Here is a 20221-nt window from a genome sequence, read left to right on the forward strand (position 1 = left end):
GGCCAGATGGTTTTTTTTATTGAGTCACACAATTTGTGTGTTGGATTCATAATATTTTATATATACATATATATATATATATATAAATATATAGATATATTTCTTTATCAAATTTCTTTGTCAAAGAGCCGGCCCTTCTCATATGAGATAAAGGAAAGGGATACAATGATAATGACTTTTCTCATAATTAATTAGTAGGTTTTTTGGGGACCAAAAAGTAAAAAAGTTGTTGGCATTTCCACAATTTCTGAAACTTAGGAAATTGGAAGCAGAAGTCATTTTCTCTTTCAAAAATGTTACTCTTACTACATTTTTCATCGCATTTGTACAATCTTTCTAAATAGAGATGAGATTCACATGTATTAGTGGGCTGTATCTTTATTGGAGAGGTGATACTAAAAAGTCTATGAATAAAATTATTTATACAACGATTTGGCGAAGTGAATTTGTATTAAGCTACTTGATGAACCAGTCATAACTGGGTATTGAACTTACTGGTCAATAGAATTGAATTTGAGACCTACCACTTATGTATGGACATAAATACTACTAAATTATAGGACTAATAACAGTAAGCGTAATCTTTTTGTTTGTTATTCTAAATCATTATAAACTTCTTTTTACTTTTTTATGTTAATTTTTGTCTATTGATCTTCATTTCATTTAATTAGACAATTAAAAATTAAAAAGAGTTTAGAATCTAAAACAAAGCGAGTGGATAACACCATCTTATTCTAAATCATTCTAAATTACAGAGAAAACAATTCAGCTTGAATACAAAGGAATAGACGCAATAACACACACATGGACATGACTTAAAAGACTTTGACTTGGTACTTTGGTAATAATTGCAAAGGATAGTACCAACTTGCCAAAGGGGATTTAATTCAAAATAATTGAACACCAACTTGCCAAAGGAGATTTAATTACAAATACTCAAAGAAAAAGTCCAAATTGATTCATAAGTTTAAAGAAATTTGTTTATATATTTTACAATAAAAATTGAGAAATAAATTAACTTTAATTTGTTAATAATAAAATTTAAAAATTAAACTCGTAATACTAAATTGCAGAAAACAAACAAAAGCAAAGAACGTTGCAGTTTCCATCTTCAAAGACTACGCTTTGCGCCTCGGAGGCAGATTGTCTGTCCTCTTATTTGGATGTTCTTCTCATCCCTTCCTATTTATACGATGATGGTTAAACCACGTCATAAAAAGTTGACATGACTTAATTATAACTGCATAAAATAAAATAAAACAAAAAAGGATGAAAAGGGCACCCGAGGCGTTCTGCCTCCTTGCGACTCCGTGTCTTGCCGAGTCTTGACCTTTGAAACTTCCCTCTTTCCCACTCTTTAAATCTCTCTCTCTCTCTCTAAAAAGATCTGGTCTTTCCTGCGACACAGTTTACGATTTCTCAGGTACCCAAATCCTTCTCTTTGAATCGATTTCTTGGATTCTGCTTCTGCTTTTTTCCGCAAGGGGTTTGCTGTTGTTATTTAACGGTCAACTTCTCAATTTTTAATTTCAAATTCCCCAGTTCTGAAATTATCTACATGCGTTTTGTGACTTTCTTGTTTGGTTGCTGAGAAAATGGAGGAAAACTCAAGGAAAATGGAATTTTGGGTTATTTTGCTTGTGTAGTTGGGGTTGTTGAGTAATGAACAAGGTCAAGTTAACCAAATCAACTTGTTTAGTTTTCTGTGATACGCAGAAGTTCTGGAATTTGATTCTTTTCTTTGTTTGTTCTTAACAACCAAATTAAGCAAATGGATTTGTTGGGTTTGTGATAAAATATTGTAGATGCTATTGTTTTAGGTTTGATTTCGTCCTTTGATCTCGTTTTAAATTTTCGACTTTTCAATTTCTGTTTGTTTTCTGAGAAGTTTGTGTGGCTTGATTTGGTCCAAATTTTTCACTTGTGTTTTCTTCTCTGTGAATTTTTTCAATGATGGTGTTCTAGTGTATTTCTTCAAAATTGATCCTTCTGTGTTTGAGCACCGATGCTTATGTCGAACATCTCACGTATTGTTCTTGTTTGCTTTTCCAGGATTGCTGTTGGTCTCTGAAAAGATTCTGAATTACCGTTGTTTCAATTTCGTTTACGATCTTCTACGCGGCCCAAGTAAAGTGTTGACATTTTTCCATCGAAAATGTTCGGTTTAAAGAAGTCTCCTTTGAAGACTGCCAAACATATCACACTCGATCCTGTACATCCTGCTTCCTCTGGCTCAAATCCTTTTGAGGATGCACCAGTTGGACAGAATGCAAGCACCAATCCATTTGATGATGAGCGAGGACAAGAGAACTCTGCTTCCTATGCATACAAGACTGCTTTGACAGAGAGGAACAAATACAAGAATGATTTCCGTGACACCGGAGGAGTACAGAATCAATCAGTGGAAGAGTTGGAGAATTATGCAGTGTACAAGGCTGAGGAGACTACAAAAGCAGTCAACGGCTGCTTGAAGATTGCTGAAGAAATAAGAGAGGATGCTACCAAGACTTTGGTCACGTTGCATCAGCAAGGCGAACAAATCACTAGGACCCACATGGTTGCTGCAGACATAGATCAGGATCTCAGTCGGGTATGGTTTATCTGATCCAGTTAAAAATACATCCCTGATACATCAAGAATCTAAGTGCATATGGAAAGTTAGGACTTGAAAGTATAATGTCTTTATAGTTTTATTCTTTCTACTTGCAGTTAGCATAGTTAATTACTTATTTGACGTAGAGTGTACCGTTGGAGTTCATGGTTTTTGTCTATGAAATTCTTGTTATTGCAAGTGACCTTGTTCATGCATGTATTGTCCGTCTGTATTTACAATATCTCTGTTTGTTTTTTGGTCTTGATTTCTGTCAGAAATTCCCCATTCCAAACCCCGGTCTCCTCCTGGATAGAGTTTGATTTTATCTTGTGTAGACATTTTTCCTTTTTGTGTAATATTGACGCAGAGTTGCTGCTTGACATACATTGGCTTATAATGGATCTGACTACTGATGATGATAACTGCTTTGTACAATAGCTTCCTACACTATTCTCTTCTCTTACTAAGAATTATGCTTCTTTTAGATTTGCAGTCGGCTTTCAACAACTCCTATCATTCTGTTACTGTTTCTTTTGGTATATACGAAGATCTTGTTCAGCAAACTGAACAATTTAACTTGCTTATTTCAGGGTGAAAAGCTTCTGGGAAGTCTTGGGGGCATGTTCTCTAAGACGTGGAAGCCAAAGAGGACTCGCCCAATTAGTGGCCCTGTCATCACAGGAGGTTAATTTTCTTTTTTTTTTCTATGTCCATGACTTACATGCTCCATCTTTGTTTTCCCCGGAAAATGTAATAATGTCGTCAGTTTGCATTGGAAAATAGTAAAATTTCATTCCAAAAATTGTTAAATGCAGATCACGCAGTCAGAAGGGGTAGCCAGGAGGAGAGGGAGAAGTTGGGACTGACTCCAGCACCCAAGGGAAGATCTAATCCCCGAACACTACCTGATGGACCAACCAGCGCCCTTCAGAAAGTTGAGGTTTGTATTTGTTTTAACTTGTTACTAATAATTGTAACTGTAGAGAACAAGAAAGGATATTAACTGGTTTTGTCTGCTTGGCATATGAAATGCTTTGTTCTTGCTCAAATCTTCTGGATGTCTAACTTTTTTGGCTTAAACAGGTTGAGAAGGCGAAGCAAGATGATGGATTGTCCGATTTAAGTGATCTGTTGGGAGAGCTGAAGGATATGGCTGTCGATATGGGGTCTGAAATTGAGAGGTAAGTTATGATGTTTCCGATATGCAGGGTTGCCTCGATATTTATATTTTTTCTATACCTTTATTTGCTCATCCAGCCCGGGTCTTTTTTAAGGCAACGTAGAACCATATGTAACTAGTTACTCTAATGATAATTGCAGGCATAACAAAGCTATAGACGGTGTCTACGATGATGTTGATGTGATAAATGGCCGTGTTAGAGATGCAACTCAACGTGGTCGTCGCTTGCTCGGAAAGTAGAATGCAGGGTTGTAGATGGTTGCCTGGACGGACCGGCTTGTATTTGCGTCTCCCTCCCGTAGCCCTCGTTATTTTTCCCCATTTATTGATCTGGATTTTGTATAAAACTTTGTTCGTCGATCACGAATTTGAAGGATAAATTGATAAAACGATGCCTTTTCCTTGTAAGTTGTTTTCTGCATATGATTCCAGAGCTACACAAAGTAATGAGCTTTGCAAACTAGCAATGGAAGAAAATAATTTCTGAAGGAAAACCATAACCGCATCTCAAGCTAATTATAAATGAAAGACACGTGACAGTGCGGGATTGATATGAATAGTTTTCAATTGATGGGTTTATGGGGGGGGGGGGGGGGGGGTGGTGGTGGTGGTAGAGCTTGGACACGAGTTCTTGCCTTTTAGCGACGTCCAGCTGGCCCTGGCCGTCGTAAAAGGCTGAAGAGAGGTGAGACGGCTCGGAAAGGGACTTGAGGCGTCGGCGGTGCGGTGCTGGTGTACTCTCTGACGTAGTCGGAGAACTGCCTTGCCGTACGGAGTGGCGACCGGAACAGCCGCAGCACCTCCGCTTTTGTTGGAGGCGACGCCATTGGAGAGAGAGAGAGAGAGAGGGAGATCTATTCTAAAATGAACATGTCGTTTTATTATAAAATAGAATTTTTGACAGAAGTAATAGAAAGATCACGCTGATTCGCGACATCCATTTTCAAAGATTGCATTGATCGATTTTTAATTTCAAGATCATCTTGATGGGATGACTCAATTTCATGAACGATTTGTGATAAAAACAATTTCTTTTGTTGTTTCTAATCTATTTTTCATGAATAAATTCTAGCCTTAAAAGCCCTTCGCTTATTTTAAAAATAATTGGAAAATATTTCTTTGTCCAATTGTGGGTTAGCGGGTAGTTGGTCATGTCAGTACGTCTCATTTGCATTCAAGTTCGAATTCTCTTTTCAATCGATTATAGTAGTTTCGGTCAATTAAGTTAGTTGGCTAAAACAATGCACAGTCCTTTTGCACCTATGTCCAAATTCTTAGAGCATTATGATACCGCAACATTAAAAAAAAACATTATAAACGCAAGTAACTTATTATAAACTCTTTCAATTTAACAGAAAAGATTACAACATAAAAAGAACACAAAATATCACTACGAAAGTACTTATTTGCCTTATTTTATTGCACAGAAATTACAATTTCCATTTGCCTAAAAAATTCCTGCAACTTTTAGGTGTCTGCTACCTAACAATTAAACGTAAGTCATGGTTGGGTTGAGCACACAAAAATCATAGACAAGCTTGCGCATCGACGTAAGGTAACACCACAAACTTGATGGACAACGGGGCGATTGTTAACGGAGCTTTCATGTCAACACGAGCGGGTTCCAATTCTGGGATGTTTCCGTCCTTGGTGATCTCCAATGGCGCTCCGTTGAGAATCATGGTTTTGCTTCTGAGGTCCCCATCTTTCGGTGTCAAATGGTACTCTTCTCTGCAAATTGCTTCATCTAATGCTTTGCGTCCTACCCATGACACCGTTCTCTTCAGGCCGCGCTTGAAATAACTTTCTTTGCTAATGTTTCTTACGTGAGCACCCAAATCGGTGTCCAAAATATTTTCAACATTGGTAATGAAATTAGTCTCATTGCTCAAGTTGATGAGGAGTAGAGTTATACCGGCCTGCAACAATACCGAAAAATAATCATGAACTACTAAGAGAAAGAACAATGTATTCACTTGTTACGTAAAGGTTGAAATGCTTCTTGGACTTACTCTTCCTCTTGTACAATGGGCATAAGTGCGTAAATCTGCTGAACCGTTGTTGTGAGCACTAAGAACTCCTTGTCCCATAAGACGATGCCAGAGAAGTGCACTATTCAGAATAACAAATCGGAGAAAACAAAATTCAGGACCCTTTTATATCAAGTAAAAGAAAATCCTTCTTAAATACGCCCGTGCCTATGCTTTACCTGTAGTAATCAGGGTTAGGAACAAAAGATGTTTTGTTGAGAAGACCGTAGTTCCCACCAACTAGAGACTGCCTGCAATATACTCTGGTATTGTGCTTTGCTGACATTCCGAGCTGATCCAAGTACCTAAAGTTCATATGTAAATAGTAATTGTAGTTAGTTGATTAAACAAAATTACAGACACCAAAGGTGAATAGCTCCTCTTCTGCGACCAAAAGCTCGCGATGGAAAAGACAATGTTGCAAGTAATGTGGCAATCAAGTTTATTACCAAAAGCTGTTCACAAATGTGTCAGATACATTACGACCACCGCTGTTGTAGGCCCCTCCAGCTTCTCCAACCCATATAGAAGCCCAAGGACCGTTCTTTTTCACAGTTAGTTCAAGATCATGGAACAGCCCGTATGCACGATTCAAGTAATGGGGATTCAATATTTTTTTCACCAACTTGGGATCAACACCTGACAATCGAATAAAATACAATCTAAGCACGTATTATGTAATTATAAACTGCACATTTATTAAATGTTTAACATGCTAAGTTACCTGCACCCAGATTGTAGATATGCTGAGAGATGATATCGACTGTGCCAGAACCAGTAACCTGAAGAAGCCTGGCAAACCATGATTGGTCGAAGAATCCTCCAGGTGCCATAAGTGCAGGTTTAGCAACGGACTCATTGTACAAATGGTTGATGATGTGTTTAAGCTTGATCAAATCTCTTCCATATTGTCCAGCTCCAACACTAGCTCCAATACCACTTCCACTGAGCTCATTTCCTACAGCAACATAAACAAAAACTCAGTGAAGCAAAACGAAATGAGAGGGAAGAAAACGAGGTTTTTCTATAGTTCATACCAAATTCCCATGAATCTATCTCGTATCTCTTTGAGACGGTATAATTAATAAAATCATAAGCGTTGCTAGAGTCCCATTCTCCTACCCAAACTCCCCCACCTTTGTGGTGCCTCCCCAACAGTGCATTCAAGCTAAACGTGACGATGGACCTAAAAATGCAAGACAAAAATCATAGGTCAAACCACAAGTAAGCACGGAAGAAGACGCGGCTTTTCCTACTCATCTTCAAATATTTGGTTGTTCGGGGTGGAAAGTTGATAACTAGAAGTCTAGAATCTTACCTTGTTTTGCTGAAAAACTGGTTCAACTCATCCCATCTACTCATATTTAAACATCCTCTAGAGAATCCAAACAAGCCATTCTCCAGCTTTCTGAAAGGATGGCAAGGATATTTCAAATTTCCAACATCGTACAATAGTTGGTCTTCCAAGGAACCTCCAATTCTGATTCTCAACTGATCGAAAGCTATCAAACCACCAGTATAAAAGAGTAATTTAATAAAATGTTATTCTAACAAATAAAACTAGAAGACTCTAATTCATTAGTTCTAAATGACATGAAAGTCTGATTCAGAACTAGTGCAAAGGATGCGAACTAATTAACACGAACAGACAAACCTTGGATTGACTTGGCTAGCAAAGGATGAGACAAGTTCTGGACAAAAGGAAACCACATTAAGTTCGTTACTTACAATTTTACATATAGAGAAAAAAATCAAACGCATACAGAGGTAATATCTAAGTCCTTACCAAATTTAACGCGGATGAATGTCCCCATGGACAGTGGCCGTAGTTGCACTTTTCATTATTCCACCAATCAATAGTGGCACAGACAAAGTTATTGTCAACTCGTGCAACAGATAAAATGCCGTTAACCACAACCTTAACATTTTCAACATTATTAGCTTTTCCAAATTCTTGAGCTAAAATTGCAGGGAGAGAAACCAGAAAGAGGACCAAGGAGAGACGGAATTCCATTGGAATTTCAGTTGCAGTTGTCCCGCCACCAACTCAGTCAATTCAAATTAACTGCAACAGGAGAAAGATAAACCTTTGAATGAGAAGCATAGCAGATAGTGTGCCGTGCCACTTGACATATTCCTAAGGGACATGATTCTCAGCTTCTATAGAGCATATAAAAATATCAGCGTACGCAAAAAAGTATCATTGAAAAACTGCAAATAGAGAAAGAAAGGCATCATCTTTCGGACACGAAAGTAATTTCTTGAGTAAAGATTTCGGGTTCCGAGGAAGATCCAGTGATAATTAGATCACTGGAAATTCCAATTTCTTGAGTATATACATATATTTGAGAATCAGAACACTACCAAAGAACTAAGCCAATCCAAACTGGGGGACGCCGGATAGCATATATATATATATATATATATATATATATTTATATGCTTTACAATGGTGGCATTGCCATAAATGAACTTTTATTCGGATTAATGTTGTTGCCTGCTGTAAAAGCAAGGCACCTACATTTGAAGTTGCATTAGGTGAAGAGAAACGAATGGATAACGCGCGCGCGCGCACACACACATATATGAAGAAGAAGGGCATTTCACCAACAAAATTCAAGAGAAATATACGCAATCCAATTGAGAATTATCACAAACAAAAGCAGATTTTCCTTGGAGACTTCAGATTTCAAGGATAAATCAGTATGTGAAGAACTAAAACGAACCAACCCAGATAATATTTGATCAAAACAAATCAAACCCATCTCAAAACCAAGCTCAAAGATTGAAAATTTACCATCGACAACGCCATTGATGAAGCTCGAGCTCAAAGCAAATGGACATCAATTCTTTAATGCTTTTCAGCTAATCAAACCAGCTTTCTCAGTCCCCAATCGGAAATGTTGGCATTGCCAGGCGATTCAAAGAAATGGAAACCGCGTTGGGTGAGATGGGTCTACCAAAGTTTTAGATTGAGCCGCATATGAACTGTTCACATCATGTGAGGCTATGGCACACTGATGCGGTGTACTGTCGACAAAAAGACAAAGAAAAGACAGATGATTTGATGGGAGTAGATTAAAGAGTTAAGTACAATAATTAGAGGAAAGGTTAAGATCTTACAGAGTATAATCATATTTATTAATTATTAATTAGAGATGAAAGCGAGAACTTTTGGTTGGATTTGCGTGCAAATTTTATTAGCAGATATTCCTCCCACTCTGTTGAGGCTGTTGAGCTTATCTTTGTTTATTAGCAGGATTCCGGAGGGTAGGTTTTTTAAGTTGAAGGTGAGTTCTTATTTTACTTTTATCTTTTGAGAGATAGAGGCTCAAGTCAAAAGCAGTAAAACGAGATCTTTGAAGGTTTTGAAAAAGGTTATAAGAAAAGATATTTAGTATTTGGAGTTAACGAAAGATTTGATACAAAACTGACCGCAACATCGATTTAGAATTCATAAAATGGACTCCACTTAATATAATAAAGCTTGATCGTTGATTTCTTATCTTCGAGAGGCTTTATCTTTACTCATATGTAAAGTGATGCCAACACCAAATGTTTTCTTACAATAAAGGTTTGTGTAGGGTTCCGGATCCCTTCCTCTTAATTCATTAAGTTCAGGAATCCGGATTGTTGAAATTTGATCTAACAGTTAAAGTTATTATAACTTTTAAAGTGGGCTCCTGTTTGTTTATAGTCATTGGATCAAATTTCAACAGTCCAAATCCTAAAATTTGATGGATTAGGAGAAAATGATCCGAAGAAAATACCTTTCCGAAAGGTTTTTGCTTTTGTTTTAGGGAATGTTTTTAAGTTTTTAGTATTTTATGATTTTGACCGTGGTTTGACCAAAGTGGGGAGTTTGTTTGGGGTTGATTCCCTTAAGAAGCATTTTTGTTCATAAGTGCTTGTAAAGAAACTGTTTTTTAATTAAAAATTCACAAGTGCTTCCTAATGAAGTATTTGGCATGTGCTACTTTTTTTTTAAAAAGCTTATACATGGCAAAATAGTTAAAAACGCTTTTAATTATCAGAAAATACGTTTGTTTGTTCTAAAATGAATCTCAAACGTACATTACTTTTTTCGTGCTTCTTGTTCATATATGTGACTGTGAAAAGTTAAGATTATGTGCAACTTGTGTAATCTCTCTGTAATTCTAAGCTGCTTTCTATTTCAAGTTTCAACTCGAACTTATATTATTTATTACGCCATTTAAATTTTGAAGTTACATAAAAATTTTGCACTCAATTAACACCCTCAACTAACTTAAAAATTACACTAAATTTTGGCAGTCAAAGCCACTTAAATTGAGAGGGTCCAAAAAAATTGGCCTAACAAACAAAGCTCAATCCAATTTTTCGATATACCAAAAATTTCGGTTCCATTTTTTAAATAACCGAAACTTTAGTTTGGTTTTTGGTTTGACATTTTGGAAAGCAGCCTTGGTCTTTACTGTGGATATTATTAGGTGCAAAACTAGGCGGAATATTACTGGTATTAATTATTGTTAGAAAACACGTACAAATAGGTCAAATTGGATTAATGGTCATCGTGTAATCCACTGCAAAGATTTTTCTCTTAACTGGTGGTAATATTCATCATTTTATTTTCATTAAATATTAAATTTCAAGTGTAATCCCCTAACTATATGTCTAAGTTCGTTTAAGTTCATGCTAAATTTGTAAGTACTAGTCAGTTGAATTGATTAAAATGCACATTTTAATATAATAAGTCCAAGAAAATTGTCACTTGGTACTACGGTCTGGTGATATTTCTCTTTACTTGGAAGTAAGAGGTCTTAGGTTTAAATTTCATAGATGGCGAATAAGATATCAAATTAGGTTGTCAATTGTGTAACTTAGCCGAACTCTCTCTTAGGGGTAGGGCATTTCATTAATTCATGGGGTTGGTTCCCACCGCCATCATTTCGAGAATATATTTGTAGCGCTAAAGAGTTGGTAGATTAACACGACTCTTGAGTATTTTTAGATTAACTATTTAATGCTCAAAATCTATTAATTTTGTGAGGGGTGTGATATTTACGCACATATTTTTACTTCTTATATGCTTTTCTAATTTTCGGCATTCAAACTTGATGAATAGAAGAATATCAAATGACAGAATTTAACAAAGGATGTGTGTGCTCTCCACACACCCCTTTTTGTAGTTCTTCCATTAACTAAAACATATCCTTTATAAGCTAAAGTTAATGCACTCAGATTCTGTGTTGTATCTTCACTACGTATAAGCTTGTGAGTTGTGAAATATGTTTTGAAAATAATATAAAATAAAATGATGGCTATTACACTGGGTTGAAGTATATTGTATGGATGATTAAGTAGCTAATGGAAATTTAAATTACTTACTTTTTACGATAACTGGTACACCAGAGGTGCGTCATTCCCATCCTCTCGTTCTAGGGGGAAAGGTCGTCGCAATGCTCAAACGCCTCACATATAATACCGGTGAAATATGAACACTACCAGTAACGAATACTATGAAATGACTTTCAAGTTAATCTCCAAGAGATGAACACCCCAACTGGATTTTTATGTTTTTTTTTTTATGCATGTGATACTGATCGTCCTGAGAGGTACGAGGGTGATATAGGCTGTCACACGACCAGGTTATGGATGTTTTTGTGGAGCTGTTGAAGTCCGGAATCGAAAAAATGTAGCAGAACAAGTTGCAACTTGAAGTCATCTGATTTCACAGATGAGCCTGTTGACGATGATGAAGACGAGGATGTTGAGTATTTCGTAACTGAGGCTGGAGAGTGTTGCATTCTCTCCCAAACACTATGAGGACGACCACCATGTCCGCGCCATTTTTCTGAGCGAAAGCGTTGCGAGGAGGTTTCTTCCGCCGGAATCAGATCAATCAGAAGGTGGGAGAGGCTGAAGATGGAGGCTTTGCTGCCTTTGAACTACGTAATACATTCGTAAATGTAAATTTTGCGTAGTTCGGTGGAGGTGAAACCGAATAACATCAAACACATTGCATGCAGTACTTTTAACATGTCTTTTGTGGGTTTCATTTAGAGAGAGGATGCATTAATTACTATACAATTCAGAGAGTAAATTATGAATGTTTTTGTCCTACTTCTTGAACATGATTCAGTTGTGTCATCAATTATATATTGAACTGGAACTGATTGAAGTTGATTATGTTTGGATTTAGAACCCTAATGTTCCTATGCTCACATTGGAAACCGATTTGGATGCACTACGTGTCAATGTTATACACGCTGTCTAATTTTGTCAAAGATTATGTTAGTGTGCTAATGTAGAACACATGACATCCAAAATGCTAATAATACGACACCACTTTATGTTACTAATTAAAGAAAGTTCAGTAGGTATTATCGTATATACACCGGATAATTCAATTCAGCTAGTTATTAATAGGCAAATTCAAAGTTTTACTAATTATTAATGGTCAGAAGTTCAAATTACTTATTTCTCCGAAACAAGAAATCAAATTGATTTTCCTCATTTTTCTCAATAAGTCGACGGTGTTACACCATTGGGATACTTCGAATAAACTAGAGTACATATAGGATACACCGATATGTACTCAAGATATCTTTCAAATTGTTGGGGTCGTTGCTCCGGATGTTGTTTTCTCGGTGTGAAACCAGTTGGTTTCGTAGTTTTAGAATTCTGCTGATTCCTTATGTGTATTTTGGTATACTATGTCAAATCAAATCATTATTGGATTAAATTACCTCAAATCCATATTTGAATTGTTAAGCAAATTGATTATAAAACTCAGATTATTAATTAATTATCCTAGTGGTTATGTTTACTGTTTTTTAACAAACGGTTATATATACACCAAAAAATAAGCTAAGTCTTATAATACATTTGTCATAATAATGTGATTCAACTTCGTTGGCGATAGTCGAACATAAAAAATTGGAACAAACACAATTGTACATTTGAACTCCATGGGCAAACCAGTAAATTAACTTGTTTGCACAACTCCTCACTCTCTCACCGACTCTCATCTCACTCTTCTTCTTCTTCCCTCCGTTCCCCAAACCAAAAAATTATATATAAAAAAAAAAAAAATCTTTTATTCAAATTCGCCAATCTCTCCAACACAAAAGTCAAAATTCCACATTCCCAATTTCCTTCTAAATTCCATTTCCCCAGAGTTTCTGTTCCGTCTGAGCTGTCATCCCCCTTTATGCTACCGAAAATCACTTTCCCAAATTGTCTCATCAAACAAAAACAATCAAAGTTCCAAACTTTCCCAAATTTTTCTTTGAATTAAATCCTTTTCTTTGATTTGGGGATGAATTTAATTGGGATTTGATCAATTGGGAAATGGAGAACAGTGGAGAAGCAGCAGATGATGAGGGCTCTGGATGGTTCGAAGTGAAAAAGGTGCAATTTGTTTGCTCATTTTTCTTCAATCAATGGAATGTTGCAGATTTTGATGGATTTTGATTATTGTATTGGGTAGAGATTATTTTTTCTGATAATTAATTGGTTAAAAGAAATTATCTTTGGATTATAGTCGTTGAAATGCATGAAACCCAGAAACTGTTTGCTCTAATTACCATTTACCAAGTTTATCTTTGCATATCAAGATTGTATTTCTCAGATTTTATCTCTGTAAGTGGAAATTGGAGGATGAAATCGATTGCGTTGTTGTTCGTATGTGATGTGACATTTTCGTTCTACTGGTAGATAGATATCAACCGAAATGTTGCAGATTTTATATGTTTTTTCCGGATAGTTATCGATCAATTCCGGTGTCACTGACGTGTTTTGAAATTTTGGTTTTTAACTTGTTTGTGTCCTGTGTAGAAAAATAGAAGTAGCTCAAAGTTCTCTCTACAGAGTTGGGTTGGGGGGTTTTCTGGAAAAAATGCTTCTAACCATTCGAGTAGTCGGACCTCTACAAGTGAAAGCAGTGGATATTCTCGGGACAAGCGCAGATCCCAGCCTCCAAAGATACCGGGAAACTATGGTGTATATAGCCGGGGAAGTGATGCAAATTCTATTGCTGTCCCAAATGAAAAGAAACCGGGTGCTCCCTATCATGATATCTGTGTTATTAAGCAAGATACTGGATGTCCTAAGCCACCTCCTTCCTTCGTTACAAATTCTGATGATGGAACTATAGATGCTGAGAAAATCCCTGCAAACGATAACTCCGAAGTAGTTGCTAAAATCAGGTGGGGGGATCTCGAGGGTGATGGATTGGCACTCCCTTGTGCTAACCTTGTCGGTGCCAAAATCAAGTTTGGTGCTATCGGAGATGATAATCTGGTGGTCTCGAGTGAGCATGGGAATGGTCATAAGTTTGTTTCCTCTACAAATTTACAAAAAAACACATTGGTTGCAGAATCTGTGGATGCGAAGGATCAATTATGTGAAGATAAATGTAAGGAGGTGAATATAATCTCTTCTGAAAAGGCTGAAGAGTCAATTTTGAACAAAAAAAAGCTTGATTTTGATAACAGTACTTCGAATTGCAAGGATATAGATACTGAACACGTTGAAGTAGTAGCTGATGATAGTTTAAGTGCCAGTCCTTTAGCTGGTGAAGAGGCTGCGACAGTGGAGAAATGTCAGACACCTGTTGTTCTACCTGAGGTAGGTGACCATGAAATTCCTGAAGTATCAGTGATAACTGGGGATTCAATTGAAGTTCATGTTTCCGAAGATAAAGGGTTAATTCCACCAAAGAGGGATCATGGAATTTCTGAGGTGTCTACTTACACAGCCTCCGATGAGGACCATGAGGGTACACAATGTGGTATGATACATGATATGTCAAACTCACAAAATATGAGTGCCCTTGGAGAATGTGACACAGATGAAAGCAAAGAAAGGTTTAGGCAGCGGCTTTGGTGCTTTCTTTTTGAGAATCTTAACAGGGCTGTGGATGAACTTTATCTTCTTTGCGAACTAGAATGCGATGTAGAGCAGATGAAAGAGGCAATTCTTGTTCTTGAAGAGGCTGCCTCTGATTTTCGAGATCTAAGCACTAGAGTGGAAGACTTTGAGGAAATAAAAAGGTCGTCATCCCAGATAATTGATGGTGTGTCCATTACCTTGAAGAGCGACCACCGTAGGCCGCATGCTCTCTCATGGGAGGTAAGCTAGCTCTCATATACTTCTTACACTGTGACAAATCAACTTCTAATATAACTGTTTGGTCATTGCTGCATGCAGGTTAGAAGAATGACAACTTCAGCACACAAAGCAGAAATACTATCGTCATCTCTTGAAGCGTTTAAGAAAATTCAACAAGAAAGAGCTAGCTTGTGTGCAACTACCGATGATAAACTTTTGGGGCCTCAGTACCTAAATCTCCGATGTGTTGATAAGCTGAATAAGTTATCTGCCATAAATGATGGGAAATTTAATACTAAAGATTCAATAAAGAAGTCAGGAAAGCAGAATGGAGGTTCGGATCTTGCTGAAGCTGACATAAATGGAGGAAAAGGCAATACTGAGTCAAGCTGTTCGAGCAAAACAAACTTGGTACAAAGTGCACGTGCCCCTCATAATGCATCTTCCTCTGTTGTTAATGCATCTAGGCTGCCTCCTAGGGATAGTTCTGCTGCTGGAAAGACTAAGAGTAAACAGTTTGGATCCGAAGCCGAGAGGCTGCTCCCTAAGAAAGATAAATTGTCAACAGAAGGTGGTGTTGAAAAATTCCCCAGATTGACGGATCAATCCAAAAAGGAAATTCCTCTATTTGAGAAAGATAAAGAAAAGAGGAACTCAGCTCCATGGAAATCTATGGATGCTTGGAAAGAGAAGAGGAACTGGGAGAACGTACTTTCCTCTCCTTCCCGTGTCTCTTCTCGTGTTTCACGTTCACCTGGAATGAGGAGGAAAAGTGCTGACCGTGCACGTATGCTGCATTATAAACTAATGTCTCCTGAGAAGAAGAAGAAAACTGCTCTTGATCTGAAGAGAGAAGCAGAAGAAAAGCATGCTCGTGCTCTGAGAATTAAAAGTGAGCTAGATAATGAGAGAGCTCAAAAACTTCATCGCAATTCAGAAAAGGTGTATCGAGCTAGTGCATTTCACGTTGTTCGCAACATGAAGTTACGTGAGGGAATATATGCTCGTCATCAACGCAGTGAGTCTCGCCACGAAGCTTTTCTGGCTCAAGTTGTAAAGAGAGCTGGTGATGAAAGCAGTAAAGTTAATGAGGTTCGTTTCATAACTTCCTTAAATGAAGAAAATAAAAAACTTAGTTTGCGCCAGAAGCTTCATGATTCAGAGTTGAGGAGAGCTGAAAAACTTCAAGTGATAAGAACTAAACAGAAAGAGGATATGGCAAGAGAAGAAGCTGTTTTAGAACGGAGGAAACTCATTGAAGCTGAAAAGTTGCAGCGTCTTGCTGAGACACAGAAAAGAAAGGAAGAGGCTCTAGTTAGAAGAGAAGAGGAACGCAAAGCGTCTAGTGCAGCCCGTGAAGCAAGGGCCATGGAACAACTTCGTAGGAAGGAGGAAAGAGCCAAAGCTCAGCAGGAAGAGGCTGAACTTCTGGCCCAGAAATTGGCTGAGAGACTTAGTGAAAGTGAGCAACGCCGAAAGTTTTACCTGGAGCAGATACGAGAGAGAGCTTCTATGGATTTCAGGGATCAATCTTCGCCTTTATTCCGCCGAACCCTGAACAAGGAGGGTCAGGGAAGATCTTCATCGGTCAACAATGGTGATGAGTATCAAGGGGCCAACTTCTCAGGCTTAGGAGGTTCTACTCTTGTGGCAAGCAATGTTACAGCACAACATTCAATGAAGCGGAGAATCAAAAGAATTCGGCAAAGACTAATGGCTCTAAAATATGATTTTCCCGAGCCTCCTGCTGGTGCTGAAAATGCTGGCATTGGATACAGAACGGCAGTGGGAACTGCAAGGGCAAAGATTGGAAGATGGCTTCAAGAACTTAAAACACTCCGGCAGGCAAGAAAAGAAGGGGCTGCAAGTATTGGGTTAATAATTGCTGAAATGATCAAGGTAATTTAGTTCAAGAATTACAATTTTTTATACTGTGTAGCCAGATAAGGAATGCTAATGTCCTGAATTTGGTACTTTGCATTTAACATGGGATTAGTGAGCATTTTTTCTTGCCAAAAAAGTCTTATTATGTCGTACTATTTTATCAATCTGTGCGCTTGGAAATGCCTTATGGTTATATGACAGAACACTGGCTTTTAAGTTTCTACTCTTTGGAATGGTTATGGTGACTTCTACACTGATCCTGATTTCCTTTTTTGTGGAAATAGTATTTGGAGGGAAAGGAGCCTGAACTGCAGGCTTCCCGCCAAGCTGGTTTGCTTGATTTCATAGCTTCTACTTTACCTGCTTCTCATACATCAAAACCTGAAGCCTGCCAAGTGACAATACACCTTTTAAAGCTTTTGAGGGTGGTGTTATCAGTGCCTGCAAACAGGAGTTATTTTCTCATACAGAATCTCTTACCTCCTATCATCCCGATGCTGGCAGCAGCCCTCGAGAGCTACATAAAGATGGCAGTATCCTTGAACCTTTCGGCTAATGTTAATTCCCTATCAAGCAAAACCTCAGCTGAAAATTTTGAATCGATGTCTGAGGTTCTGGATGGTTATTTATGGACTGTGACAACAATCATCAGTCATATAAGTTCTGATGAACGACAGCTCCAAATGCGGGATGGCTTGCTTGAGCTGTTGATTGCCTACCAAGTTATTCAACGGCTGCGAGATCTCTTTGCACTTTATGATCGGCCCCAGGTGGAAGGGTCTCCATTTCCATCTTCAATTCTCTTAAGTATAAATTTGTTGGTCGTTTTAACTTCCAGATCTGAAATCAATGGCTCTATCAATTGGGAATCTGTGCCTATTGAAACAATGGTAGGAAATGGATGTGAAGAGGCTAAATTTGCGGAGCGTGACAGCATTGAATTTCTTCCTATCACTCAGTCCTTGGGAGATTCTAGACCTCCATTCTCTTTCGTCAATGGTGGGAAAGCTGTACATCTACTAGATGTACCCGAGGAAAGTCCATTAAATGAATCATGTCCGATAAATAAGTCTGCTGAGTCAGTATCCGCCATTAAGGATGGTGAGAAAGAGCAGTCTAGTAGTTTGGTAGCAGGCAGGAATGCTAACACAATCAGCACAGATGTTCCAGATGAACCCCAGAAGATTCCAGTAATGGATATTATGGAGCCTTTAGCATCACAAAGGGATGAGAAACCCTTGGTAGTTAACGGTGCAGAACAAAAGAATGAAAACATTGTGAGTGCAGAGCAAACGGTAGCGTTTCTTCTTTCTGCTGTATCAGAGACTGGGCTTGTCAGCCTCCCTTCTCTGTTGACATCTGTCCTACTGCAGGCAAACAATAGATTGGCTTCTGAACAGGTAACTTCTTGGTGCTACCAATTTCTTCATATTTTTCAGAAAAAATACATAAATAAATTGGCACTCTTATCATTTTGGCCTCTTTTAATAGCTAGTGCTTTTCTTATCTTGTTTGAGTGCCAAATGTTCTGTTTGTGTTTGGTGTCTGTGAAAAAAAGAGTTGTGGTGGGTTGACAGATCAAGGAAGACTATTAGCTCGTTTGGATGTGCTTTTAAAATGACTAAAAGCGATTTTAGAGAAAATGTTTTTGGATTCCAAAAGCACATAAAGCACCAATTATGTGCTTCTTCCAGGAAGCACTTTAAGGGCTTTTCCAAGATTTACTTGCATTTTTTCTAAGAATTAATTCTAAAACATGTTCACCAAAAGTGTTTTCAGTCATTTTAAAAGCACATCCAAACGAGCTACATGCTTATCTGTTTGCAGTGCTTTTTACTGATGGTATCTTGCTCGTGACATATAATTCTGCTGAATCCTAAGATGATCTCTATTCTATTTCAGACCTCAGATGCCCTTCCCTCTAATTTTGAAGACGTGGCAACTGGAGTACTGAAGGTGTTGAATAATTTGGCTCTTTTGGATCTTAAATTCATGCAGAGAATGCTAGTAAGGCCATTTTACTTTTTCATTGTGATTTTTTAGATAGTATGCTCATTTTTTAATTTTCATTCTGAAACTATCGTGCGGTGAGCTTACCCTTCTTATACTCGTTGTGACTTTTCTTGCAGGCTAGGCCAGACCTGAAAATGGAATTTTTCCACTTGATGAGTTTCCTTCTTTCGCATTGCACCAGCAAGTGGAAAGCAGCTAATGATCAGGTTATAAATCCATGCCACTTTTCGGTTTAATTCTTACATTTGTTTGTTTTACTTGTATTTGCTCAAAGTTGAGCTAAACAATCCATGCACCTTTGTACGATGTTTTGTCTCAGGTGGGGTTTCTTCTACTGGAATCTCTTTTGCTCCTTGGCCACTTTGCGTTGTTCCATCTCGGAAATCAGGCTGTCCTTCGCTGGGGAAAGAGTCCTACCATCATTCACAAGGTCAGTGAAGTCTTTGCCTTCAAATTTCTTATATCTTCAAATTTTATTGGTAAAATCTAATTACTTAGCTGTGTGTGGCCAGGTATGTGATTTACCGTTCGTATTCTTCAGTGACCCTGAGTTGATGCCAATCTTGGCTGGTACACTGGTTGCTGCCTGTTATGGGTGTGAGCAGAACAAGGGTGTTGTTCAACAGGAAATCAGTACGGATATGTTACTCTCATTGTTACGATCTTGTAGAAATGTCTTGCCATCAGTTAAATCGAATTCAAACTTGGACAATTCCCAAGCAGATAGTGTTCCCCTAAGATCCGGGCGCAACAATGCCAAGAGCACTATAAGCACTAGGCTTTCTTCAGTGAAGGGTGGTGCTTCAGGAAACAGCTTGAGAATTGGCGGCAAGATGAAAAGCCATAGGGAAAGTAAAGCAACAAAGAGTCCCGGAGAGACGGCTGAGAAGGATAATCTTCCAGTTTCGGACACTTCCTCCGTGATGTTGCACTCTAGATTTCCTATCAGCTTCATCGATAGAGCAGAAGACTTCTTTTCCACTGGGACCCCTGACGTCGATGAGGTATGAGCTCATGCACCGAAGAGTTATCCTTACGACAGATGACATCTTAGTTGTGTATGTGTGTGTGCATGCTGAATTTTGTTTCTTTGGCATTCTGGCTTCATTTTCGAGTTGGAACATTCAATCCGAAATTTTGAAACGGCTACGGGATTTATATTAGGCATTGCCGGCAAAGGGTTAAAAACTCTTTGGTGTTGAGCGAGTTAAGTGAAAGAAATAAGTTGCGAAACTTTTTAACTTATCGAAAACCTGTATCTTTGTTGGCCATATCAGACTGTTGAATGGCAACAGATCACACACACATGTTTAGAACACCAAGCAGACTAAATTGTTTGCCTCTATGTATACAGAATTGACAGTTTGAACAATAAGGGATACTTCTGTGTTCAGTCTTGTTATGTCAAATAGCACTATCCTCACTTAC

The 20221-nt window shown here is 37.9% G+C and overlaps 3 protein-coding genes across 4 annotated transcripts; 2 read left to right on the forward strand and 1 right to left on the reverse strand.

The window, feature by feature from the left end:
• Nucleotides 1-1058: 1058 nt before the first annotated feature.
• LOC137713165 (SNAP25 homologous protein SNAP33) lies at nucleotides 1059-4181 on the forward strand. Of its 2 annotated transcripts, none has more exons than XM_068452430.2 (6): nucleotides 1059-1423; nucleotides 2053-2590; nucleotides 3184-3277; nucleotides 3409-3533; nucleotides 3677-3774; nucleotides 3914-4181. In XM_068452430.2, the coding sequence occupies exons 2-6, from the start codon at nucleotides 2156-2158 to the stop codon at nucleotides 4011-4013; spliced, it is 852 nt and encodes a 283-aa protein (XP_068308531.2). In that variant the 5' UTR covers nucleotides 1059-1423; nucleotides 2053-2155; the 3' UTR covers nucleotides 4014-4181. The 2 variants fall into 2 exon arrangements, with proteins under 2 accessions (XP_068308531.2, XP_068308532.2); XM_068452431.2 differs by having other exon boundaries at nucleotides 1396-1507.
• A 903-nt stretch (nucleotides 4182-5084) lies between these two features.
• On the reverse strand, nucleotides 5085-9054 carry GUS2 (glucuronidase 2). Its single transcript, XM_068452025.2, has 11 exons — nucleotides 8927-9054; nucleotides 8601-8833; nucleotides 7590-7868; nucleotides 7458-7494; nucleotides 7122-7305; nucleotides 6841-6989; nucleotides 6528-6761; nucleotides 6253-6442; nucleotides 5983-6108; nucleotides 5786-5885; nucleotides 5085-5692 (listed from the first exon to the last, which is right to left on the reverse strand). The coding sequence occupies exons 3-11, from the start codon at nucleotides 7815-7817 to the stop codon at nucleotides 5300-5302; spliced, it is 1641 nt and encodes a 546-aa protein (XP_068308126.2). The 5' UTR covers nucleotides 7818-7868; nucleotides 8601-8833; nucleotides 8927-9054; the 3' UTR covers nucleotides 5085-5299.
• A 3692-nt stretch (nucleotides 9055-12746) lies between these two features.
• LOC137712452 (uncharacterized) lies at nucleotides 12747-20186 on the forward strand. The gene is made up of 8 exons (XM_068451522.2): nucleotides 12747-13195; nucleotides 13622-14917; nucleotides 14996-16795; nucleotides 17065-18180; nucleotides 18683-18787; nucleotides 18910-18999; nucleotides 19113-19223; nucleotides 19306-20186. The coding sequence occupies exons 1-8, from the start codon at nucleotides 13136-13138 to the stop codon at nucleotides 19801-19803; spliced, it is 5076 nt and encodes a 1691-aa protein (XP_068307623.2). The 5' UTR covers nucleotides 12747-13135; the 3' UTR covers nucleotides 19804-20186.
• Nucleotides 20187-20221: the final 35 nt, after the last annotated feature.

Source organism: Pyrus communis, chromosome 14 (genome assembly GCF_041283825.1).
Source record: "Pyrus communis isolate YQ-2024b chromosome 14, ASM4128382v1, whole genome shotgun sequence".
NCBI classification, from domain to species: domain Eukaryota; kingdom Viridiplantae; phylum Streptophyta; class Magnoliopsida; order Rosales; family Rosaceae; genus Pyrus; species Pyrus communis.